The sequence below is a fragment of the Arvicola amphibius genome, chromosome 1 (assembly GCF_903992535.2).
Source record: "Arvicola amphibius chromosome 1, mArvAmp1.2, whole genome shotgun sequence".
In the NCBI taxonomy this organism is placed as follows: Eukaryota; Metazoa; Chordata; class Mammalia; order Rodentia; family Cricetidae; genus Arvicola; species Arvicola amphibius.
In genome coordinates this window covers 165526448-165551820 of record NC_052047.1, presented here as the reverse complement: position 1 = coordinate 165551820, position 25373 = coordinate 165526448, and the positions used below count along the sequence as shown (strand labels likewise).

Below are 25373 nucleotides of genomic sequence, written 5' to 3'. Positions count from 1 at the left end.
GCTACACAAGGCCCTCCTCCACCCAGTCAGCCTGGAACTTCTATTGCCTATGAGAGGAGGAATTTGGAATTATTAGGCGGTTGGAGCTGTTAGAACTAAGTTTTATTTTTTGAAAGCAAGACTATCTTGTTCATCCGCGTATCTTCAGAATCGCCCACTGGCACTCGGTAAAATGGTTGTTAGTGAATAAACTCGCGGAGGTCAGTGTTTACACACTAGTGTCGCCCAAGGGATGCGTGGCACAGTGCAGGCAGGCTCTGGGTTCTGGTCAAGCGTGTGCACAGTGCTGGGCACTTCATCCTCACGGCGGACATGAGCGCGGGAGCCCAGCCGGCGCTTGCAGGGACGGCCACCAGGTGGCGCCACCGGGTCCTCGCGCAGGGGCGGAGCGGCCGCGGAACCGGAGCGGTATGTGGGCGCTCGGACGGCGCGCAGTCGCGGGCCTGGCGTCCCGGGCCTCGGTCTCGGTCGGGATCCCGCGCTGGAGGGAGCCTATCGGAGCGTGCGGCCACCGAGGCCTGCAGGTCACGATCAGCTCGGCCTCCGCCGTCCGCCACTCAGTGAGTACGCGGGCCGTACTCCCTAGCACAGGCCGTGCCCGCCCCTATGTGGAGGGCGCCTTGTGTGCGCATGCGCCTGGCCGCACTGGGCGGACACGCGGCGTTTGTGCGGACTTCGGTCCTCGCGTGGGAGGACGGCCATAACGATGAGTGTGTCTGTGCGATGAGTGTGTCTGTGCAGACTTGCACTGGTCTGTACCTTTATGAAGACTTCAGTTTCAGTAATTAGCACACGATGTACGGCGTGTGCAGTCAGGCGTGTTTATTACTGCGTGTACTCCGAAGGTAGCACGCAGAATCATGGAAGCCTGGGCTTCCGTGAATCAGTTCCCTTTTCGTGGCGTGGGACTAGCAGGTGTGGAAGAGCTTGGAGTACGGCTTTCTGTTGTTTGTCTCACTCTAGCACTGGCTAGACTAGAATTGGATGCGTACCCCAAGCTGGGTTCAAACTTGTGATCCTGCTGCCTCCTCTCGAGTGCTGGGGTGTGCCAGCAGGACCTAGACGCCGGCTTTTGGAAAATGTCAGGACCTCGGTTCCACATTCTGAGTCCACGGCTCTTAAGAGCCTTTGGGATCCTGGCTCTCTGTGGCAGGACTTGGCTTTGTAAAGGGTTAACACCCATTTTGCGATTTTGGCGGGAATGTTAAACTGTTTATTCACAAAGGCTTTAGCACTTCTGTTAAGTTCTTGGTTCCTTGAAGATGCGGCCTGAAAAGAAAACGCACAAAGAATAGCAAGCAGTGGGGTTAAGGAGGGTTTCCCATAGAGGGACGGGATAGTTGCCAAAGGAGGGGGCTGGGGAAGCATTCCAGGGAAAAGAAGAGCTGTGGAAAAGGTGGAATAAGGTGCCGGCTAGTACTGTCTGCGGGTTCAAACCCAGCCTAGGCTACATGAGATTCTGCCTTTAAAAATAAAAACAAAACAGGGCTCGTCGTGTAGGTCAGTGGTGAGGTCGTCACTTAGCGTTCGAGAGGTCCTGGGTTTATTTCTTTTTTTAAAAAAAATTATTTGTTTGTTTGTTTATTATGTATACAATATTCTGCCTACACGTATGCCTGCAGGCCAGGAGAGGGAACCAGACCTCATTACAGATGGTTGTGAGCCAATATGTGGTTGCTGGGAATTGAACTCAGGACCTTTGGAAGAGCAGGCAATGTTCTTAACCACTGAGCCATCTCTCCAGCCCCCCTGGGTTTATTTCTTAATACTGAAAGAAAATTTCAAAACAAAACAAGCAGAAGTGAGACGGTATGAGAGAGACAGCTAAGATTTGAAGAGCAAGACTTGGGACAACCCCCCCCACACACACACACGCACGCACACACACACATACACACACACACCACTCCGCTTTCTCAAACACTGTCCCAAATGTTTTCAGCCCTGTTCTGCTTCCCACCTGTCTTTCTTCCTTTGCCTGGCTCCTGACAGCTGGGCCCCAGTTCCAAATGTGCACTTTGGATCTCTGCATCCTTGTGAGCCTGAGCAACTTCCTCTTTGGCATCTCAGTTTCCTCGCCTGTAAAACACGAATACAGTCCTTCTTTATCCTCAGATTCGGTCTCACTGGCTCACTAACGTTTCTTGTCCCTAGTTGTCTACCTTGGTGCTCTGGCAGTCATCGGGAAGGCTGCAGAGCGACAAAATGCTCTAGAGTCATGGAGGGTGTTCCCAGTGGCCCCATGAGGCATTGTTCTGCTTGCTCCCACTGTCTCGGTGTGAGCAGACGTTGTCTGTTCAGTGACGTGGTTTTTTTCACTTTTATGTACTTCTTGGCGATTTTTTTGAAAGTGGTCCCCAAGCCTAGAGCCACAGTAAACACAGTGAGACTGTGACACGCATTGCAAAGAACATGTGTCGGCTCTGCTCCACTCCAGCATGAGTTGCAAGTGCTATTGCTTCAAGTTCAATATCAATAAATCAATAATATATGTTAAGTAAAATATCTTTAAACAGAAACACATGCCAAACAAGATTGAGTATCAACCATTTGATGGTCATGACCCTGAAACTTGCAGGGTCCCAACCTGAGTCCCTAGGAACAAGTGCAGCAACTTTACAGGGCTACCCCTCTTGATGATGACTGAGTAGGGGCTGGAGAGATGCTCAGCATTCAAGAACACTTGCTGTTCTTAAGAGAGGACCTGAGCCGGGCGGTGGTGGCACACGCCTTTAATCCCAGCACTCGGGAGGCAGAGGCAGGCGGATCTCTGAGTTCGAGGCCAGCCTGGTCTACAAGAGCTAGTTCCAGGACAGGCTCTAGAAACTACAGGGAAACCCTGTCCCGAAAAAAACAAAAAAACAAAAACAAAAAAAAAAAAAAAAGAGAGGACCTGAATTTGATTCCCAGTACCCATAGAAGAATTTGATTCCCAGGTGCACATACAAAATAAAAAATAAATATTTTTTTTCAATGGCTGCTGTCTATGAAGTCCTTCCCTTGTGGGGTTATAATGAGGACTCCGTGTCCGGTCAGCTAAAGATCGAGCAGTGCCGGGCAGGTAGAGAATACTGTAGAGCATGAGGTAGCTGGAGAGGTGGTTATTGATGCCATCATCACTTCTTCAAAACATGCTGCCTCCTGTGTCCTACCTCTGCTCGTTTCCAACCCTGAGTCCTTGTCTTCTCTTTCTGAGCTCACATAGTCATTGCTTGCTCAAGAGCACTATCTCTGACCCTTTTGTGGCAACCAGAGTGGCATTTTGAGATAGTTAAGTCTTAACATTAAGACTTCTTATCTTGCCAGAATGAATTCATGATGAGTATTTCAGGGGCCCTGTGGCCACCTCTGCCTCCCTCCATCACCTCTTCCCACCCCACCCCACCCTCACTCACCTGCCACATCAGCTAAGACTACACCACTTTTCTCTGGCTCTCAACTCAATCTTATCTGGTCCTAATCAACACACATGCCCGTGCCCAGTGCCCAGCAGTTAGGGACTAAGAAAAATCAACAGGTCACACCTTGCTGGTGTGGTCCGTCAAATGCAGCCAGTCAGCTCTTGTTTGAAACTTCAGCAGAATTCTGCCCCTTACCATTTTTTTTTTTTTAGTGCTTTTTTTTAAAAGTCAAATTCTAGGGATTCTGGGATGCTACCCTGTCTCTGGTGAGCCACCAAATCTGAGCACTTGCAGCAAGCACCAGCATGGGGGAGACGATCTGTCTGGTGCTGTATAGCCACTTGAGCACAGCTGAGGACCAAATTCTGTTTTATCTCAAAAAATTCAGAGTGATCTATAGCCGGGCGGTGGTGGTGCACACCTTTAATCCCAGCATTTGGGAGGCAGAGACAGGTGGATCTCTGTAAATTCAAGGCCAGCCAAGGCTTCATAAAGAGCTCCCTGTGTCTCATGACTATCCTATCAGATAGCACAGGCTTAGCAGAGAAGCTGGGAAGATCCTTAGGAAAATACTAGGGGGTGATGAAGGACAAATCTTAAGGACTGTCCCTGGGGTGCTATCTTGTGAATCTAGAAGCGCCAGTCTGTAGATCCTGTATTGCTGGACTAGAGTAGATGGAGATGCAGTCACTAATGTTCTTAACTTTGCCTTTTAGAGTTTGAACCTCCAGTACCTCAATCAGATTCTGAACATCAAAAGGAAGAGTGTCTGTGTGGTGCAGTTGAGGAACTCGGGAACTTTGAACAATCCAAGGTGAGTTGAAAACACCGTGCAACTCAGGCATCTATGTAGAAACTGTCTTCTCCCTGGGAACGACCCTTAGTGACATCGTTCCATGGCACTGAGCATCTGCCGTGTTACTTTTAGTGACTAGTGTTTCTGTGTGGGTATCCCAGACTTCCTGTTGTTCATCCCTATTGTTGAATGTTTGGGTTTTTCCCCCAGAGCTTTGTTATTTCCTCCAGCGTCCTAGTTGAGAAAAGCTGTCTTAGTTAGGGTTTCTTCTATTGCTGGGAAGAGACACCGTGACCACGACAACTCTTAAAAGGAAAAATCTTTCATTGGCGTGACTCACTTACAGTTTAGTGGTTCTGTCTATTATGATCATGAAGGGGAGCATGGCAGCGTGCAGGCAGACATGGTGCTGGAGCTGAGAGTCCTACATATTATAGGCAACAGGAAGTCAGCTCACTGTCATACTGAAGGAAGCTTGAGGAAGAGACCACAAAGCCTGCTACAGGAATGCCCTCTGTGTCTGCCTGTCTGTATTTCTCTCTCTTTCTTCTTATTCTGTCTCTCTCCCCCTTTCTCTCTGTCTATCTCTCTCTAATACACACACACACACACACACACACACATGCACGCATGCATGCGTGCACACACACACACACTCACATTTACCCTATAATGGCAAAGAGCAAGATAACCAGAATAATAACTCCCACTGAGAGAATAGCTTCATTGCAGCCCTGGGCCACAGTGTATATTTGCTGGGCAACCTGGGACAAGCTCTGCCTTGGCAAACCAGGAATCCCTGGCCCAGCCTTGGGTGAGCCCATTGCCCATTATCCTTTTCGAAGTAAGGAAGGCAGGCAGTGGGAAGCACGCTCTCCTTGAAGGCAAGCAGCCATCAGAGCCCACTGTCTGATGACAATGCTCTGCTTCCAAAAGCTGTTTTAAGGGTCCAGTGACTATTTTAGGACAGACTTTTTTTTTAATGGATTTTCTTTGAAACATCTAGAAGCTCTTGACTACTTACTCTCAGCCCAGCATGCCACGCCTTTATTCCCCGATGTCTTCCTACTTAGAAGCGGCGCATACCCTTGCTGAGGCACAGAAGCCCCCAGAAGGAAGATGTTACAGCAGTGAATTCTTTGGTTTTGTTGTTGGGGACAGAACTCAGGCCCTTATACGCGGTGCATTCATATCTAGCTTTGAGCCACTTCCCAGTGCAGCGGGAGTTTATTGTCATAACTCAGATGCCATAAAAGTCATCAGAGGTGTTAGCTGTCATAGCTGTCTAGTTCCAGGAAATGTTCATGATTCCAGACTGACTTCATTAGTCAGGGTCCACCTCTCCCTTCCTCGGCTCCCAGGACCACTAATGAGCTCATCTCATCTCTGAGGTCATAGCGCGTGCATGGAATTGGGGTGTTTTTTGTTTTGTTTGTTTTAGGCTGAATCTCGCTGTATAGACCAAGCTAGTCTTGCGCTCACAATCCTCCTGCCTCAACTTCAGGAGTGCTGGGATTACAGGTGTACAGAAAGCCCTGCTTGCCCCTCTTTCTGGGTCTTTCATGACATTTATCTGTTTTGCTTGTTTCGCTTTTTTTGTTTTGTTTTTTGTGACAGGGTTTCTCTGTGTAGCCCTGGCTGGTCTGGTACTCAAGAGATCCACCTGCCTCTACCTCCTGAGTGCTGGGACTAAGGGAATGTCACACCACCTCCTGAGTGCTGGGACTAAGGGATGTCACACCACCTCCTGAGTGCTGGGACTAAGGGATGTCACACCACTGCCTGCCTCATTTCTCATGTTTTAATCTTCCTTTTTAAACCATTAACAAAGTTCATTATCTTTTCACGTGCTCGCTGGCCATTTGGATGTCTTTTATGAAATCTGTACAAGTGTTTTGCCCATTTTTCTATTGGGTATTTTTTTACTGATTTGTAGTCTATTTTCAGTTACATGCAATATTATTTTTTCCCATGTTGTTTGTGTCTTGGCCAACAAAAATTTAGTAACAAAATCAATGAAAACCACAGCCTCAGTGTCCAGCAGAAGTGGCTGTGTGAAATAAAGGAAATATAATGAACTAGACACAGAGTACACACCTGTAATCACAGCTGCTTTGAAAGCTGAGGCAGGAGGATCAAATTCAAGGCCAATTACTTAGAATGATCTTGTCTCAAAGAAAAACAAGAAACTTCATTTTTATATTTTTTTTAATTTTAAGATAGTCTAGAAGAACACAGAAAAGACTTATCAGATGCAGTCCCCTCAGTGGGTGGTAGTCGTTTGGAAAAGAGGCTACTTCTCTAGTAACTTCTTTCATGCAGTTTGAAGTTTTTGCTCTGTACATGTTGGGTATTGTCCATCAATTTAAAAATATAAGTGAGGGGCTAGAGAGATGGTTTTGCAGTTATTAGCACTGGCTGCTAATAAGTTTTCTGTATCAAGATAATAGGTTTCTCCTCCAATGCAGTAAACCAAATCAATCCGAACTGAAAAAAGTAAAAGAACAGGTTTATTTGAGCAAAGCAACTCCCAGCCTGAGATCAAGGATCAAGGCTGGAGAAGTCACCCACCCGAACTAAAGCAGGGAGGTTATATAGCCAGTAGGGGAGGGCTGATGATGTTTCTGTGACAAGCGGGTTTATGGTCAAAACCTGAATGTTTTAGGTGGGGACTTGGGCTCCTGGCAACTTCAGGGGAGGAGCCAAGAATGCAGAACTGGGCTTTGTGGCACCTTTGTTGGAGATTCTCTGAGACAGTGGGGTTTGGAGAGAGAGAGACAGAGACAGAGACAGACAGAGACAGAGAGACAGAGAGAGACAGAATGAGAGAGAGATGGGGTTACTCATACCATGCAGGAGCAAGCTGGAAGTTCCATCTGAGCAACTATTCTTTTCAGAGGACTTAGGTTCAATGCCTAGCACCCACATGGCAGCTCACAACTGTCTGTAACTCTAGTTCCAAGGGATCTGACACCCTCACACAGACATACATGCAGGCAAAGCACCATGCAGATAAAAATAAACAAATCATTTAAAAAATAAATACACTGAATCCTCAGTTTAAAAGAAATAATAAAAATATAATCGAAAAGTAAATGACTGAGAAAAGCTAGGTGCCGTGGCTCATGACTGTAATGTCAACACTCAGGAGTCTGAGGCAAGCCCAAGTGTTGCTGTGTGCTTGAAGCCTATTAAGACTATGTATCCAGACCCTGTCTCAAGACAAGACAAAAATAAAAGTTGATACATGATCTTGGTACCAACCAGAAAAGAGGCTCAGAGCATCAGGGTGGCTGGCCCAGCAGGACTGTCATGAAATGTAGGGTTTTGGGTCTCATCCGCACTCTGCGTTGCTAACTGCTTACTTGTGCTGGAAGGCATCTTTTTCTCAGTTTGTATGTATGTATTGTGATTGTGCGGTTGGTGACCACGCTCTGGTGGTTTCTGTCCTCCTGCAGCTCTCTAGACGAGACAGCTTATGAAAGACTTGCGGGGGAGACGCTGGACGCCCTGGCGGAGTTCTTTGAAGACCTTGCAGACAAGCCCTGTACCCTGGAGGACTATGACGTCTCTTTTGGGGTACCTTTTGGCTTTTTTTAGTTTTTGTTCCCTCCTTAAAAACTATAACTTAGTGCTTAATCCTAGTACTCAGGAGGCAGAGTAAAGCTGATCGATCTCTGAGTTCCAGGCCAGCCTGGTCTGCAGAGCAAGTTCCAGGACAACCAAGGCTACACAGAAAAAAAAACGTGTTTCAAAACAAACAACCAAAAATCCTGTAACTTAGGCTGGAGATGTAGTTCAGTTGGTAGAATGCTTGCCTAGCATACACAAAGCCGTGGCTTCGGTCCCTAGCACTGCATACAACTGAGCAGGATGTAGAGGCAGGAGGATTACAAATTCAAGGTCATCTTCAGTAACAGCTGTAGCAAGCTTAGCCCTGGAAATAACAACACACAAACTGTATTATTATTATTATTATTATTATTATTATTATTATTATTATCATTATTATTATTTTGGTTTTTCGAGACAGGGTTTCCCTGTAGTTTTTAGAGCCTGTCCTGGAACTAGCTCTTGTAGACCAGGCTGGCCTCGAACTCAGAGATCCACCTGCCTCTGCCTCCCAAGTGCTGGGATTAAAGGCATGCGACACCACCGCCCGGCACAAACTGTATTCTTTTAAACACTGTCTGGCCCATTAGTTTCAGCCTCTTATTAACTAATTCTCACATCTTGCTTTAACCCATATTTAGTAATGTGTATAACACCACAAGTGGTGTCTTACCGGGAAAGATTCAGCATGTCTGACCTGGCGGCTGGCTCCATCGTGTCTGACCCAGAGAGGAGAGGCATGGCGATTGCCTGAAGCATCTGCCTCACTTCCCTCTTCCCAGCATCCTGTTCTGTCTACTCCACCCACCTAAGGGCTGGCCTGTCTAATGGGCCTGGGCCAAGGCAGTTTCTTTTTTTTTTTTTTTTTTTTTTTTTTTTTTTTTTTTTTTGGTTTTTCGAGACAGGGTTTCTCTGCAGCTTTTTTAGAGCCTGTCCTGGAACTAGCTCTTGTAGACCAGGCTGGCCTCGAACTCACAGAGATCCGCCTGCCTCTGCCTCCCGAGTGCTGGGATTAAAGGCGTGCGCCACCACCGCCCGGCTGGCAGTTTCTTTATTAACCAATGAAATCAACTCAAACAGAAGACTCTCCCACATCACAGAGCAAAGTTGAAAGGAGCCCAGGCTACATGTGAACTTGTCTCAAAAAAAAAAAGAAAAAGAAAAAAACTAAACAAACAACAAAAAAAGAAGCATCACATATATATACACAATTAAAACTAAAACAAGAGAATGCTCCCCAGGCAGGCTAGGTGGCACACAGGTATAACTACACTCTAGAGTAGATGCAGGAGGATCACTGAATGGTCAGGGCTAGCTTGGTCTGCACAGTGAGGTCCAGACCACCCAGGACTACATAGTGATACTCAGTCTCAAAAAAAACAGGGATACTAGTGGGGGGCTCAGTGGGTAAAACTGCTGCCCCCCCAACCTGATAACCTCAGCTGAAGTCTTAGAACCCACATGTAGTGGAAGAAACCCTGGCGTGCAAGTGGACACACACATTCGGAATAATACGTAAATTTATTATTATTATTTAAAAAATAATAATACAGGGTTTTAAAAAATAGCCTCCAATAGACATAACCATCTAGCAACATAGATTGTAGTTGGGGCTTAAAAACTAGGATTCGTGTGACTTTGGACAAGTCACTCTGCCTCCCTGAACCTCTTGCATTTTAATACAGATTCCTGGGCTGGAGAGATGGCTCAGAGGTTAAGAACACTGGATTAGCTGGATGGTGGTGGTAGTGGCACATACCTTTAATCCCAGCACTCGAGAGGCAAAGGCAGCCTGCCTGGTCTACAGAGCGAGTTCCAGGACAGACTCCAAAGCTACAGAGGAGCCCTGTCTTGAGAAAGCAAAACAAAAAGAGCACTGGCTGCTTTTCCAGAGGTCCTAAGTTCAATTCTCAGCACCCAATCACTGGCTCACAAACATCTATAATGAGATCTGGTACCCTCTTCTAGCATGCAAGCATACGTGTAGGCAGAACACTGTACATACATAATAAACAAATCTTAAAGAATTTTTTAAAGATTTTTTGGGGGTTTTTTGTTTGTTTGTTTTTTGAGACAGGACTTCCCAGTAGCTAAGGAGCCAGTCCTGGGGAACTGGCCTCGAACTCACAGAGATCCACCTGCTTCTGCCTCCCAAGTGCTAGGATTAAAGGTGTGCACCACCACTGCCCCGCTCAAGAATTATTACTCTTTAAAAAAAAAAAAACAGATTCCCAGGGCTGGGGTGGGTATCTTGTGGGTGCGTAGTTAGGGAAAGAGCTCTTTACCCACCATGGGTGAAGCTCTGGCTTCAGTCCCTAGTATTGAAGAATAAAAAGCAGAGGTCCAGGTTCCAAGCTTGGACAGTTGTCCTGGTAGTCCAGACTCTGCCCTGAGCTTGCTCCACTCTCCTATAAGAAGCAGCCCATACTGAGTCTTTTGGAGGTTTTTGTTTGTTTGTTGTTTGTTTGTTTTTGTTTGAGACAGGGTCTCTCTGTGTAGCCTTGGCTGTCCCAGAACTCGCTTTGTAGACCAGGCTGGCCTTGAGGATCCACTGGAACTAAACGTGCATCACCACACCCTGGCTCACCTGGAACTCTGATGTGCAGCCCTGAGTTCAATCCCTAGAAATTTTGACTTAATTAGTGTGTAGTGTGCTCAAGGCAAGGAATTGGGTTTGCAAATCATCCCAGTGATAGGCTGAGAACTTTGAATTAGATGAGCATTTACCCTGCCACTGGGTACTAGGGAAGTTTACATGCTGGCCACCAGGTGGCAGACTAAGCAAGGGTCTGCTTGGGCCTTTTACCATTGGGAGAAAAATGTTTCCTCCTCCTTTTCTTGCCCATCCCCCCCACCACCACCACCACACCACCCCAATACAGACGGAGGTTAATCCTCTTGACAGCAATTAATTAATACCAGGAAATGTCATGAGTGTGCATTTTGGAGTAAATCTTAGGATTATGTAGGGCAGATGGTTGTCAAAATGATAGGGGGAAATGGTAAAAAAATAAAAACTCAAATTTATTATTTTATTTAACTAGAAGTCGCATGCATGTGAAGGTCCCTGGCACAACATGACATCTCCCATGTGCCTATTTCTACAGACGACCAGGTGACAGCAGTCTTTGTTCCTGCAGGGGCGGCGCTAATCTTCACAGGCACAAATCAGTAATCCTGGCCAGCTGGGTCTTGTTGTGCTCTGGTTGGTTGCTTGGCGTGAGGCTCTCCTCCGATTGGTCCCTGTGCCTCAGCCATTGCTGGGTATTTTGTTTCTCTCCACTGTGGTGCCCCACAGAGACTTGGGTTGAAGGCCAGGTGCCCGGCTGGTGGTGTCACTGAGGGATTGGAGCTGAGGCCCTGACGTAACTGAAGAATTGTTTTGCTGATGGATTTGTGAGCAGCAGACTATGGTGGGGAGACTGGGAGGGGACTAAGGAAGAAGTGGTTAGCTGGAGTTGTGTCTTCAAAGACCCCTTATCCTTGGCCTCTCTCCTCTCCAATTTGCTTCCTGACTGCCTTGAGGAGCAGGTCCCCCACCACACCCTTCTGCCACCGTGGTGCTGTGCCATGCCACAGGCCAGAAACACCGCAGCAGCCGCCCGAACACTGTAAGCCAGGGTAAATCTTCCCTTGAGGTTTTATTTGTCACAGCTGGGGAAGTGTGAGTAATACAGTCCCCTCCCTGCACATAAATGTGCACACTCTTCCAAGTGGACTCTCGTTGGCTAACGGACGACAGTAGGGAGCTGGAACCTCCGTGCCATCTACTTGCAAACCGTTCTAAATGTCTTAAGACCTTTGGTAAGCCAGCACAGCCGCTGGTGCATTCCGTCCTGCCATTGTCCTCTGGAAGAGCTGGAGGCCCTGGGGAACGAGTCCAGTCACAGTAAGGAGGCTGAGAGAAGGGACCTGAGCTTTGTGATCTCTGGGAACCTTGCCCGTCACTTTGGCAGACAGTACATCAGGGTCCCCTTGGTCACTGTTTCCCCACTGGTCCATTCACCCGAAAATGTAATGAATACTTCTGCATCCATCCTGGGTTTGAGTGGAAGCGTGTAGGTGTCGTCTGAGACGCTTCTTCCTAGGGACTCAAGATAGTGGACATGGGGTCCAGGGGACAACAGGCTCCTTCGCCCACAAGTCATGCCGAAGTAGTTAAAGCAGGAGAGGTTACAGAAACTCTGCCAAGTGGAAAGCCCCAGATAACCTTCCCAGAAGCACCTGCACAGGTCCTGGAGCAAGAGGGGCCTAGAGAAAGATTCCAGAAGACAGCTAGAGCACTGTGGAGCTGGGACTCCCATGGCTGGTTTTCCCTTGGTTGTTTGGGGAACGCACATCTATTTAATTAATGTGCACTCTGGGATCCCTCCAAAGATTGGGGAGTAAACTGAGGATAAAGTGGTTGAGTGAGCTGTCCCTGGTGTGGTCCCTCATCGTAGTAGTGACCAGCTGCAGGTGTGGAGTCCTTGAGTAGAGTCCTTGAGGAGGCAACCAGATGCTGAGTGCCAGGCCAGAATGATGGGACTTCTGCGGGGCCCGGGATGGCTAGGAAGGACGGTGGACTTGGAAGTCACATCTGGAGAGTCAGTCAGCCCCTTGGCATTTCTACTAGGCCACCAAACCTCAGCATGAGGGTGGAACACACAGGGGGCATTTATCGACCACGGATAGGTGAGTCAGAGGTGTGTGGTTTTACTGAGTCTGTTAGCCCCTAGCGGGAGGCATGAAACTGTAATCTTAGATGAAGAGCCAGGAGCTGAGGGACGGCTGGGATGGGGGAATTAGCATCCAGTGTACACAGTGTCTGAATGTGTGTACCGTGTTTCAGTTTTGCCAGGTGGAGAGATTTCTGAATAGCCCTACAGCAAGAGTGCGGATATACTCAGTCAATACTGCTGTACTGTGTGACTTGGTTACAGGCAAGCGTAATGTTGTTTTTGCCAAAGATAAAAGAGAGAAAGTACATAAACTCCCAGCTAAGGATGAAGATTCAGGAGGGTGAGGGGGTTGCCTACGCCAGGAGAAGGGTGTTTCTGAGCACAAACAGCTCTGCACTTGAGAGCTCCTCCACTGGTTGTTGATCTTTTGTTGTGGTTTCGTTGCTCTGAACTTCTTTTTGTAAAACTGAGAAAGTGGTGCCTTTCTCCACAGCCATGGTCTAGTTGAAAACAGTTCCTACAAGTGTCCAAACACAGATCCTGGCACACACCAGGCTCCAAGTATAGAGGAACCAGTGCGTCTACTGAGGGTCTTGCTGTGTTTATTATACCTGCATCCCCAACTTCTCTATCAGGAACTTTTGTGTGTTTGGTTTGGTATAACTTGTTGGTTAGTTGATTGGTTGGTTGGTTTGTTTTTTTTTTTTTTTCGAGACAGGGTTTCTCTGTGGCTTTGGAGCCTGTCCTGGAACTAGCTCTTGTAGACCAGGCCGGTCTCGAACTCACAGAGATCCGCCTGCCTCTGCCTCCCGAGTGCTGGGATTAAAGGCGTGCGCCACCGCCGCCCGGCTGGTTTTTTGTTTTTTAAGGCCGGATTTTTCTGTGTAACAGTCCTGGCTGTCTTAAAACTTGCTTTTTAGACCAGGCTGGCCTCAAACTCACAGAGATTTGCCTGTCCCTGCCTCCCAAGTACTGGGATTAAAGGTGTGTGTTACCACCGCCCTGTGTGTTTTGTTTTTAGGTGGGTTTCACGTTGCCCAGACTGGCTTCAAACTGGAGTGTAGCCAAGGGTGACCTTGAATTTCTGATTTTCTATCACCTGAGACCTGAGATTACAAAGCCTGAAGCACCTTGGGATGGGACCCAGAGCCCTGTGTATCATAGCCAAGCGCTCTCCCAACTGAGCCACAGATTCGGTCCCTATTTTTTTTTCTGTTTGTTTGGGTTGTTTTGGTTTAGTTTGGCTTGGTTTTTAGTTTTTTGAGATGGGGTTTCTCAGTAGCTTTGGGGTCTGTCCTGGAATTTGCACTCATAAATAAATAAATCTTTATAAAGAAAAAAAGACACATGTTATTTTAGGAGAGAGAAGCTGGGTATAGTGGCACATGCCTATGCACTTGGGAGACTGAGGCCAAGATATTACAAGTTTGTTGCCTGCTGAGAGAGAGAGAGAGAGAGAGAGAGAGAGAGAGAGAGAGAGAGAGAGAGAACTCGCAAGCATCCCCCCATACCTATTTGTTACATTACTACGGAGCCAGCTTCTAGCGTTTATTTAAATGGCTGCCTGTGTTTGTAAGGGTACGCTACGAGAACCATGTCAAGACTCCTGGTTGGTGCACTAGGCTCCCACCTGCTTACCAGCCACAAGCGACGTAGGGAACTTTGAGAGTGTACTTAGTGCTTTGCCATTGTTTCTGTTCTAAAGACTAAGGCCTGGTGAGTGGAGGGCTCCTTTGTTGGGTGTTTTCAAATTTAAATGTTCATCTCTTGAACTGGCCAGTCTTTTGAGGATACAAGGCTTTTCGGGGGCTAATGAAGTCTTGTGGATTCTCTGAACATTTGCCAGAAGTCTGGGAAGGATCTGAAAACACAGATAGGCTAAGGCTGTCCCCGCCTGCTCTTCTAAGACAAACGAGGCAGAGCATTGATTACTTTCTTCTCTTGTCTTTTTCTGTTTTGCATCTTGTTGTGCAGCCTGCTAGCTTCAAACTCACAAGCCCCCCCCCCCGCCCCCCCAGCCTCCCAAGCACTGACATTAGAGATTTTTCCACCATGCCCGCTTTCCTTCTGTATTTTCCTAATGGACTTGTCAGGTCTGATGCCTGGGCAGACACCATTAGAGTTTAGTCTGCTTTTGCATGTGTTCTGATTGGCGGTGGAGGGCAGAAAGCTAGCGGTCCGGTTTACCATTGCTGAGTTCTCAGGCAAGTCTTAACCTTTCTTTCCTTGCTGACCACAGAGGCAGAGAGAAAGCAGTGTGAGCTCCAAGCATTATTATGCCTAACCCACTGTGGTGGCCACAGAGGCAGCTCAGTGGCTAAGAGCTTGCTACTCTCTCATGAGAATCAGGGTTTGTAACCCAGCACCCACATCACATCAGGTGGCTCATGGGTACCTTTAACTCCAGCTGCAGGGGGTCCTGTGTGTCTTCGGCCTCTGAGGGCAACAACTTATGTCTATAAGTAAAAGTAAAACAATCCACTCCGATGCTGATGATAATGTCTTTACCACACACATTCCTAATTGTGAGCCCTAATTTTTGTTTGGTTTTGGTGCCAAGCATTGAACAGGGGGCTTCCCAGCTCGTGAACACATATTGCCAGAGCGTGGCATCCCCAGATCCCTTGTTTGTTATGGTGTGTGTTACATCCTTGGGTACATGAAAGGCATTGAGACATGAACAAATATCTTTATATATTTGTTCTTGTGCTAACTAACCTTGTTTATTTTCTTCACACTTTCTTCCCCCTGACACCCTAGGGCGGCGTGCTAACCATTAAACTGGGCGGGGATCTAGGGACCTACGTGATCAACAAGCAGACCCCAAACAAGCAAATTTGGTTATCTTCTCCCTCCAGGTATGTTGGGAAGTCAAAGTCTGTAAGGGGTGAACTCATTGGAAATATGCATTGGGGACCGCTTGAAAGGGTGTCCATCACTGGCTTTGCCCTGAATTTATAACTGTCTGCCCCAGCAGGAAGGCTCGCTTCCAGTTGAATGTTTCTCCCCCTTGATAACTTGGTTGCTATCCTCAGGCATCAGGATGTTGACAAGATCTGAAACAAAGGGAACTGTTCGGAACTTCGCCCAGACAGTTTTTCTCTGTTATGTCATTGCCCAGAAAAGAAAAACCACTTGACTTGCCTTTGAAAGAGATACTTTTGCTAGGTATAGTGTTACACATCTGTAATTCAGCACTCAGGAAGTAGAGGCTAGACTGGGCTATCATGTAAGACCCTGTCACAAAAGCAAATAAGCCAACCTGGTCTATATAGTGAGTTCCAGGACAGCCAGGGTTATCCATAAGCTACTTTCGTTACATATGGCGGCACTTTTTAAAAAAATAAATAAATAAAGTTAATTAAAAAGCTACTTTGAAGGCTGGGGTGTATATCTCAGTAATAAGAATGCTTGTCTGACAATCTATAAGCCCTGGATTCAATTCCCAAAATGGAAGGGAAGGGGGGAAGAAGAAAGGGAGGAACTTTTTATGTTGTAGCATCTGAAAAACCTGCACTTTGTCCTTAAAGTTAGTTAAACTTTAACTCCCGGCCAGTTTTGAAGGTCTCAGTAATTCTGTTGTCAGAGTTGGACCCAGACTTTGTGGCAGTGGGGACAGTGATTTTTAGCGGCAGCCCAGGTCTCAGAACCGAGAGCTTACTAATGAGCATACAGCTGCCTGCTGCAGTGGTCTGAGAAGGGCTGAGAGATGCTTGCACGGAGATGGTTCCGCAGAGATGCTCACACAGAGGTGCTTGCGCACAGATGCTCACACAGAGCCTTCACACTAACCTTGTCGAAACTCAGCAGCACTATTAAAGAAGACATTTTGAAGGCAAAGTGGGAAAGCTCAGCTAGAACCAGTGTGGAATTCTTTGAAAGCCTAATGGTATTGGCAGTTTAAACAACTTAAAATGTGCCAGAGTATGGCTCAGTGGCAAAGAACTGGCCTAGCATGTGAGAGAAGGCTCTGGGTTGGATTCCTAGCACCACAATAAACACACAGGCAAGCAAAAATCATATCGAGGAGGCTGGAGAGGTGGCTCAGTGGTTGCAAGCACTTGCTCCTTAAGCACAGGCACTAGAGTTCAGATCCCGACACCCATATCAGGCAGCTCACATACACCATGGGGAAATTAATCTCTTACAGGGACTCCAAGTAAATGCTGTTTTACAGATGGTTGTGAGCCACCGTGTGGTTGCTGGGAATTGAACTCAGGACCCCTGGAAGAGCAGTCAGTGCTCTTAACCTCTGAGCCATCTCTCCAGCCCGTAAACGCTTTTTTAAAAACTGCTATTTATGCCGGGCGGTGGTGGCGCACGCCTTTAATCCCAGCACTCGGGAGGCAGAGGCAGGCGGATCTCTGTGAGTTCGAGACCAGCCTGGTCTACGAGAGCTAATTCCAGGACAGGCTCCAAAACCACAGAGAAACCCTGTCTCGAAAAACCAGAAAAAAAAAAAACAAAAAAAAACTGCTATTTATATGAGGGACTTGGAGGGGAAATGTCCTAAGTGATTCTTCCTCATGCTGCCGTGTTGCTTTCACGGGGGATGGAGAAGGGTGGAGGTATTTTTATTTATGTGTTGGTGGGTGTAGGTGTGGGTGAGTGCCCATACCCACAGCAGCCAGAAGAGGGTATCAGGTTCCCCGGAACCGAAGTCACAAGCAGTCGCAAGCAGCCCAGTGTGGTACAAGAAGTCAATCCAGTCCACTAGAAGAGCAGCTCGTTCTGAACCACTGAGCCAGCTCTCCAGACTCTCCAACCCACCCCCCCCCCGAAGTAATTTCATATTAACCAGATATCTGTCACTGGGCCATGGTTATAATTTCTTATTTCGGGAGGAAACTGCTGAGGTCCTGTGGAGAGAGGTGTTTTCTGGCCACCTTGCCATAGGATCATAGGCTGGGGTAGAAGAATGCTGTGGGGAACACCAGGACCAAAGGACATCTTACAGTATTGCTTTCCTCTGGTGTTGTTTCTTTTGTTTTTGTTTTTGTTTGTCTTGGGGGAAGAGGGGAAGACAGGGTTTCTCTGTGTAACCCTGGCTATTTTAGAACTTGCTCTGTAGACCAGGCTGTGCTCAAACTCACAGAGATCCACCTTCCTCTGCTCCCGAGTGCTGGGTTAAAGGTTGCACCGCCAGTGCCCAGCTGCTGGTTCTGTTTTGCTTTAATGTGGCCCAGGTAGTTTGTGTTTAGAGGTTTCTGTTCTTTAAGCAGAAGCTCTGCCCATTTATTCACCCTTTTTTCTGTACTGTTGGCGCATGTTTAAATTCCAACATTTCCTTGCCATTATTAAAAGGCTCCATACATTTATATCTACATAAGATACTTTACATCTTCCCCTCCTCCCCAGGAGGCTGCCTCCCCACCTCAGTCTTCTCCTGGTTTTTGTGGTGCTGGGGGTCTAACATTCGCACATTCTGGGACAGGACAAGCCCTCTACCACTGAGCTAGATCCCCACTCTTCTAGCCTGTCTTTGAAAGTTCTCTCTTGAGTGTTCTAGGTGGACTTTGGGCTCCCAGATCGTGAATTCTCAGGGTTCTCTGTGCCTTCATCAGGGCGTCCCATACACCATCATGATCTGTTGTTCTCTCTGCTCTGTTCTCCAGGCCAGGAGGAGGTAGAATTTGAGACATGGGTCATGTATGTCTGGAGTAACAAATCATGGGGGAAAAAACCCAGCTAACAGCTTTGTCCACAATACTGTGTGTTAACCAGATTCTCGTTGCTAAAACTAAATAACTGAGCTGGGCTACTTATAAAAGGGGAAAGGATTATTTGTCTCATGGTTTTGGAAGCTCAAAGTCCAAGATTGAAGGAATGTAAAGGACATTAGTTTGGCTTTTTATACAGTGGCATACCGTGGTAGGAGTATGCATAGAAGCAATATCCTATCTCATGATGAGAGACCCAGAAAGATTAGACAGGGTCCCACATTCCCATTTGTGGACACATCCCCAGTGATCTAAATCACTCCTCTTAAAGCTGACAGTATTGGGATGTTGCATAAAACCATGTCCCAAAGTCTTCCTCTTTACGGCCTGGAGAATAGCATAGACACAGCAACAGATGATGGTGGTGTATGGGGATGTATTGATGAAGCACTTGGTTTTACAGATTGAATTTTTCATAAGGAAAAATGTGTTTAGCTATAAATTATGGAGCATGCCAGGAATCCCAGCACTTGATTATCCAGGGTTATCCCTGGCTACATGAGATGTTCAAGAGGCTACATGATATATGAGACCCTATGGAAGGAAGGAAGTTTGGTTTGTTTGGTTTTTGAGGCAGGGTCTTACCTTGTATCCCTGACTGGCCTGGAACTCACTCTGTAAACCATTCCAGCCTCTGTCTACCAACTTCTGGGATTAAAGGCCTGCACCACCATGCCCAGCAAAGTTTTTAATAATAGCACAGGGATAGCCAAGGCTAGGAGAGGCAAAGGTAACTAGTTAGTAGGTACTGGGACTTCTTTCAGGGTAATAGGGGTATCTTAGACCTACACAGTTAGCAGTGACACAGTAGTATAGGTTTGGATCAAATGAGCGGCACAAAATGACCCTCATTTTCTGAACATTGCTGTAAGATAACAGGTGTCCGGAGGGGTAGGAAGTGTGCCGCAGGAGACTCACAGGGGCCAGGCTCTGCAGTGTTCCAGAGGGCAATTGCACAGTTGCCCTTAGGAAGATGCTAACTGAGGAAATCAGAAGTTCACTTCGCTGCATGTCCCTGTAAAGTCGTGGTCAGTCAGTCTCTGTGTGGCAGGCAGCTCTGTGGATCCTGTTAGCTCTCCAATGAAAAGATGGGCATTTGTTTTGGCATCTTTGGACCTATAGTACAACAGAACGGGGCAGGGAATTATGGTGGAAGGAAGCTGCTCCCCTGGCAGCTGGAAACAGGGAAATGGAAGAGGATCCCAATCACACTGCCAGTGACCTAACAAACCACCACTAGTCCCTACCTTATAAAGTTCCCACCACCTCCAATAGAGTCATGGACTGGCCACTAAGCTTTTAATCATGGGCCCCAGTGGGACCTTTAAGATCCAGTCCAGCCAGATGTTGTACTCAGACTTTCTTCATACCGCCAGCTCCCAAATAATGACACAGACTTCTTAGTAAGTATGAAAACTTGGCCTTAGCTTAGGGTTGTCCGCAGCTAGCTCTTATACCTTAAATTAACCCACTTATATTAGTCTACATTCTGCCATGTGGCTCATTACCTCTCCTCCATACTGTACTCTGACTTACTCTGCATCTTGCTGGCAAATCCCACTTCTCTTCTTCCCAGAGTTCCTATCTCTGCCAGGAAGTCCCGCCTATCCTCTCCTGCCTAGCTATTGGCCATTCAGCTCTTTATTAAATCAATTAGAATGTACCTTTCACACCGTATGATCAAATATCCCGCAACAAAATGTGGTTGCCTTAATCCTAATACTTAGGAGTCTGAGTCAGGAGTGTTGCTACAAGTTGAAAGCCAGCTTTGGCTATATAAGTAAGGTCCAGGCCACCTATATCCAGATCCAAGATATAGAATAAGACTCTATGTTCAGCCAGGTGGTGGTGATACATGCCCTTAATCCCAGCAATTGGGAGGCAGAGGCAGGCAGATGTCTACTAGTTCAAGGCCAGCCTGATCTATAAGAGCTAGTTCTAGGACAGGCTCTAAAACTACAGAGAAACCCTAACTCAGAAAAAACAAAAAACAAAACAACAACAAAAAAAACCTTTATGTTCAAAGACAGATAAGCTGAGTGGTGGTAGTATGTACCTTTGGTCCCAGCGCTCAGGAGGGCAGAGGCAGGTGGATCTCTGAGTTCAAGGACAGCCAGGGCTACACAGAGAAACCCTGTCTCAAAAAACAAAACAAACACACAAAAAATAAATAGATGGGTTGTTTGATGTAGCCCAGACACCGTGGCTCTCCTAAAGAGGGTCTGCACTGACTTAACACGTGTTTGTTTTGTTTTGCAGTGGCCCTAAGCGCTATGACTGGACTGGGAAGAACTGGGTGTACTCCCATGACGGCGTGTCCCTGCACGAGCTGCTGGCCAGGGAGCTGACTAAGGCCTTAAATACCAAACTGGACCTGTCTTCCTTGGCCTATTCTGGAAAAGGCGCTTGAGCACCCACCAGATTCAGAGACATTAAAGCTATCAGGCCAAGACCCCTGCTTTCTTCTGTAGTTGGGTGTCTGGTTTCCCATGCCTGCTTCTGAGGACAGTCACACTGTGTATGACAGCCCTGTGAAAAAAAGTGTTGTCTCCCAGCCTGTCCCCGGATCTGTCTCTTCATTGCTACAGAGGCTTGTTAGAACTGTGTCGTTTCTCCCCGTGTGACCCCCCCCCCCATCTCTTAGAATGTCTTCCACCATGTGTGCCTGCCGATGGCCTCAGGAAAAGGAAAAGGGCTCCAGGGGAGAAACAAATTTCCCCACTCTTCATTCTTTGAAGGATTTATTGTAAAAGCTTCATGAAGAAGCCAGAGTGACCTGCCATTGTGCCTGAATTGACACCGTAAGAGTAGCTTCTGAATGTTATTCCAGGTGTGAACACATCGGAGCCCTAGCTAAGTGTCAAAAGGAACTATCTTAAAACACCCATGTTTGCTTTGTGACCTGTACTGGGCACCCAGGACCTGTGCTTTGTGACCTGTACTGGGCACAAGGACCTGGGTGCTGTGTCTCTGCTTTCATAGGCAGGCGTCATTACAGAGTCAGCAGCTACAACATGGACCGGAGATGTTTTTTTAAAAATTGAATATTGGGCTGGAGTGATCTTAGTCCACAAAGCACTTACCACACAAACATGAAGGCTGCGGTTTGATCCTGGGAATCCACATTGAGAAACCAGGCATGGTGGTGGAGTTTGTAATCCCAACATTGGAGAAGTGGAGCTGAAAGCCCCTAGGACTTGCTGACCAGCCCGCTTAGCCTCATCTGTGAACCCGGGGTCTCTGAGAGGGGCACTATTCCAAAACAAGGTACATGGCTTCGGTTGGCCTCTGTGCTCCACATGTGTGCATGTGTACCAACACAGACATGTGCATACACACAAATTCATACATACTTAATAAACGCATAGATTACTACAGGAAGGAGGAAAAACCTACCATAACCCAAAGGATTAAACAGTGTCATGGAGCTGAGGGTGCAGACACAAGATGCACCTGGCCCTCCGCTTCTCATCTATTCAGTGAAAGGGTAGAATTGATTCCCGACATTCAGTGGAAGGGACCCAAGGCAGGCCACTAGGCTCTTTTGTTTCCACTAGGTAAGTGGGGTGAACAGGGTTTTTTGTCGTTGTTTTTGGGTTTTCTTAGGCCTGCAGAAACAGTATTGTTTTTGCTTTTGCTATGTTGGATTTCAGATAAATTCATATCGAACTAGCAGCTGCCCCTTGTTCTCTGTGTGCCGAGTCCAGGGCCCCATCGCACCGTTTCAAGTTTTACAGGCTGCCCTTTGTACAAGAAGCAACACTTCGGATCATCCATACCGAGCAACGCCGATGTCTTCCGACTGAAGGAGAGCTAGGGGCTGGGATTCTAGCCCAGTGGAGAAGGCTTACCTAGAATACGGAAGGCCCTAAGTTCCATCCCCACACTACAAAGGCCTGGGAGGTTTGTTAGTGGCAAGTCTATGCCAATGTGTGGCAGAGGCTATGCAGGGTGAACTGAGCGTATTACATCATAGAAAACAATGGAACAGTGTAAACAAAGCCTAAGTGGCATTTAAGATATTTCCTTCTTTACAAATATTTTTTTTTAGGTCTGGTGGAATTTTTGAATGGGGTAAGTCGGTGCTAGTGAGATAATAAGTAGAACCATTTGTGGACATGCCTACGGTGTGTCTTTGTCTTCTAGTGAAAGTCTCAACAGCCCCTGCCTGCTTGAAACAGTGAAATGGGATATTTACCCACCTGAGATTTAACGGGACTTCCGAGTATGCCCTGGCTGCTGTAGCAGATGGAAGGTGGGGGGTCTGCTGTTATGGGTACCTGATGGACTAGTCCTTCGGCTTCTTTCACTTTACGTGTCTCTGACCGGTTTCGAAGGCAGCAGAGATCTCATTTAAGGGAGGATGTGGACACCCTGCTGGGTGAGAGCATCTGCACACCAGGCTTGCTGCTGCACTTCTGCAGTCCTGGAACTGTGAACTCCAAGGCTCAAAAGTAACAGAAGTGAATCAGTCTGGGCTTGATATACTGCTTTGTCATTTGTTTTTGAGACATCGATATGTCGCCCAGACAGACCCTTGAGTTTAAAACAGTTCTTCCTTCGTCTCCCAAACATTAGGAATGCAGGTGTACCACCATGCCTGACAAGAGTTAAAATCGTGCTAGAAGGCCGCTCAGGCTTTGCACTGCACAATTCAAGACACCATTATCCAGAGATGACAGTAACTATGATGAGCTAGTTACTCACCAAGAACTGCTCAGAATATAAGGCTGCAGCAGGAGATCACAAGTTCAAGTCTAGCCTGGGCCACACAAGACCCTGTCTCAACTCATATTCTAGCCAGGTATGGTAGCATACGTCTTTAACCAAGCACTCAGGAGGCAGGGACAGAAGGATCTCTCGAGTTTGAAGCTAGCCTAGTCTACATAGTGAGTTCTAGGCCAGCCAGACCCTGCCTCAAAAAGCAAAAGGTAAACTCATATTCTGGAAGCAGGCTAGAAATAAAAACACCACATCATGAGCCACAACCGAAGCCTAAGACCCAGGAGCATAACCTCACTCTGGCTGGTCTAGTCACCACAGCGAGGCTGATACCTGTTGAGTCTAAAATTTAAAAAGCTATGTTTTTTTTTTTTTTTTTGTGGTGCTGGGAATTAAACTCAAAGATTTGTGCATGCTAGGTAAGTGCTTTGTTACTAAACTACAACTCCCAGCTTTTCCTTGTGTGTGAACTATGTTTTATAAGTTTGATGTTTTCATTAAATAATAAGTTCACAATACGTCTTCCATTACACCTGCCCCAATTTTAAACCCTGTAGCCACTGCCAAAGAAAGACGGTGTCTATAAAGATGAAGTTTGTGGAGATCCAGGATTGCCGAGGTACGCTATCTTCCATCCTCTAAGGTAAAAGCAACAGGAAGTCATATCCAGTGGCATTCTTGGAACAGATTTATCTTTCACAAGCCGAAGCAGCTACATGCCACAGAGACGAAGAAGGCACAGAGCTTTGGAGTTTCTTGTAAACATAGGCATCTTTTTAGCTGAGGATTAATCTTGGTTGGTAGAGTGCTTGCCTACTGGGCACAAAGTCCTAAGTTCAGCCCCCTAGCACTGTGTAAGTGGCATGGTGGCACATGCCTGGAATCCCAGCCCTGGGGAGGTAGAGGGGGAAAATCAGAAATTTAAGATTGTAGCAAGTTCCAGGTCTGCCTGGGCTACACACATGAGATCCTGTCTCAGTAAATCTATGCCAGCTTTCAAGAAAACCTCATGACTGTGTGCATAAGAAATTCCTTGGAGGGGCTGGAAAGATGGCAAAGTTGGTAAAGGACTTGCCACAAGAGCATGGTGCCCTGAGTTCAGACCCCTAGCACCTGCGTGGAAGAAAATGGGGCGTGGCAGCACACACGTGTAATCTTAGTGCAGATGTGGCAGGGACAGAGGGCTCCAGAGGTCCCTGGCTCTGAGCTTCAGATCCACTGAAAGACCCTGCCAAGAACAAAAGGTGGAGAGTAGCTGAGAAGACATCCGTCATCTTGTCATGAGCCAGCCACTCACCTCCACATGTGCACACATAAATAAATATTGAGAATCCTTGGTTTCACTTAGCTACTGGAGTAGATATTGGGGCCTTGATAAAGGGGCTGCAGTGTATCGGGACTTACTTTATTGTTAATTTTTTTCCCCTTCAGTACCAGAAACTTAACTTAGGGTTTCATACATGCTAGGCAGGCCTACCTCTGAGCTATACTCCCAGTCCAGAAACTCATTTTCTGAGTCTGCCTCTGCTAGAGACAGAATGCAGACTCCAATGTCCCATCTCCCCTGCTTGTGTTAAGAAATAGAATGTACCAGAACAAATTTATTGAACTGTCTGTTTGTTAGAATGTTGAGGAAAACATCTGTATCCAACAGTAACATTGCCTCTCAAAGACTTCTATCAAAGAGTCGGGCATGAGAGGCCATTGCTAGCACAGAGCTTAGTATAAGCCAGGTCTCTGAGGACCACTGGCATGGTCTGTCTTGGCATTGGGAAACTAAGGAGCCAGTCCTGGAGAGCTGGCCTCGAACTCACACAGATCCACCTGCCTCTGCCTCCCGAGTGCTGGGATTAAAAGTATGCGCCACCACCGCCCGGCTTTCACTGTTATTTTTACAAATGATAAAACTTTCAAAATGCAATTTATCTTATTTATTTTTGTGGCTAGTGTTGGCCTATTTAGAAGAGGCTGGAGGGAGTTGGAATCTATATCATCCAATGTCTAAAACCAGGGAAGAAATGAACAATTCGAAAGTCTTCATTTGCTCAGGTCCCAAGCGCAAATCACATCTACTACAGGTGTTTTCAGTCAGAAATACTGTGTTTTGTAACCGTGGGGCCCAAACTTGAACTAGACTGGTGAGGATTTCCAGGTGCTGTATGAAAAACAGGATGCTAGCAGCCAATTGGCCGATTCTAGCATGTCTACTACTTGGCTTGTGAAAATTTTATAAAGATCTCTTAAATCCAGCCTCCGGGTTCTCGGAAATCAGTTGCCTTCACCTGATTCCCATGACTTGTTTAAACAAACACGCAAGGTTTCTGCCCCAGCAAGATCACACACTCAAGTGTCAACAGCCTGTGGGCAGTAGACTACAGAGAAAGCAGGTCCTGCTGAGAATTTCCCAGCCTGGGGTTGCAGGTGTGCCTCTTGGCTAAGAAAGCCCCACCCCCATCCCCGA

General features: G+C 47.0%; 1 protein-coding gene across 1 annotated transcript; it reads left to right on the top strand.

Annotated features, from left to right (window-relative positions):
• The first annotated feature begins 372 nt into the window (after positions 1-372).
• Positions 373-20744, top strand: Fxn (frataxin). Its single transcript, XM_038317484.2, has 5 exons — positions 373-560; positions 4118-4215; positions 7656-7776; positions 15231-15328; positions 20450-20744. The coding sequence occupies exons 1-5, from the start codon at positions 411-413 to the stop codon at positions 20598-20600; spliced, it is 618 nt and encodes a 205-aa protein (XP_038173412.1). The 5' UTR covers positions 373-410; the 3' UTR covers positions 20601-20744.
• The last annotated feature ends 4629 nt before the right edge of the window (positions 20745-25373 follow it).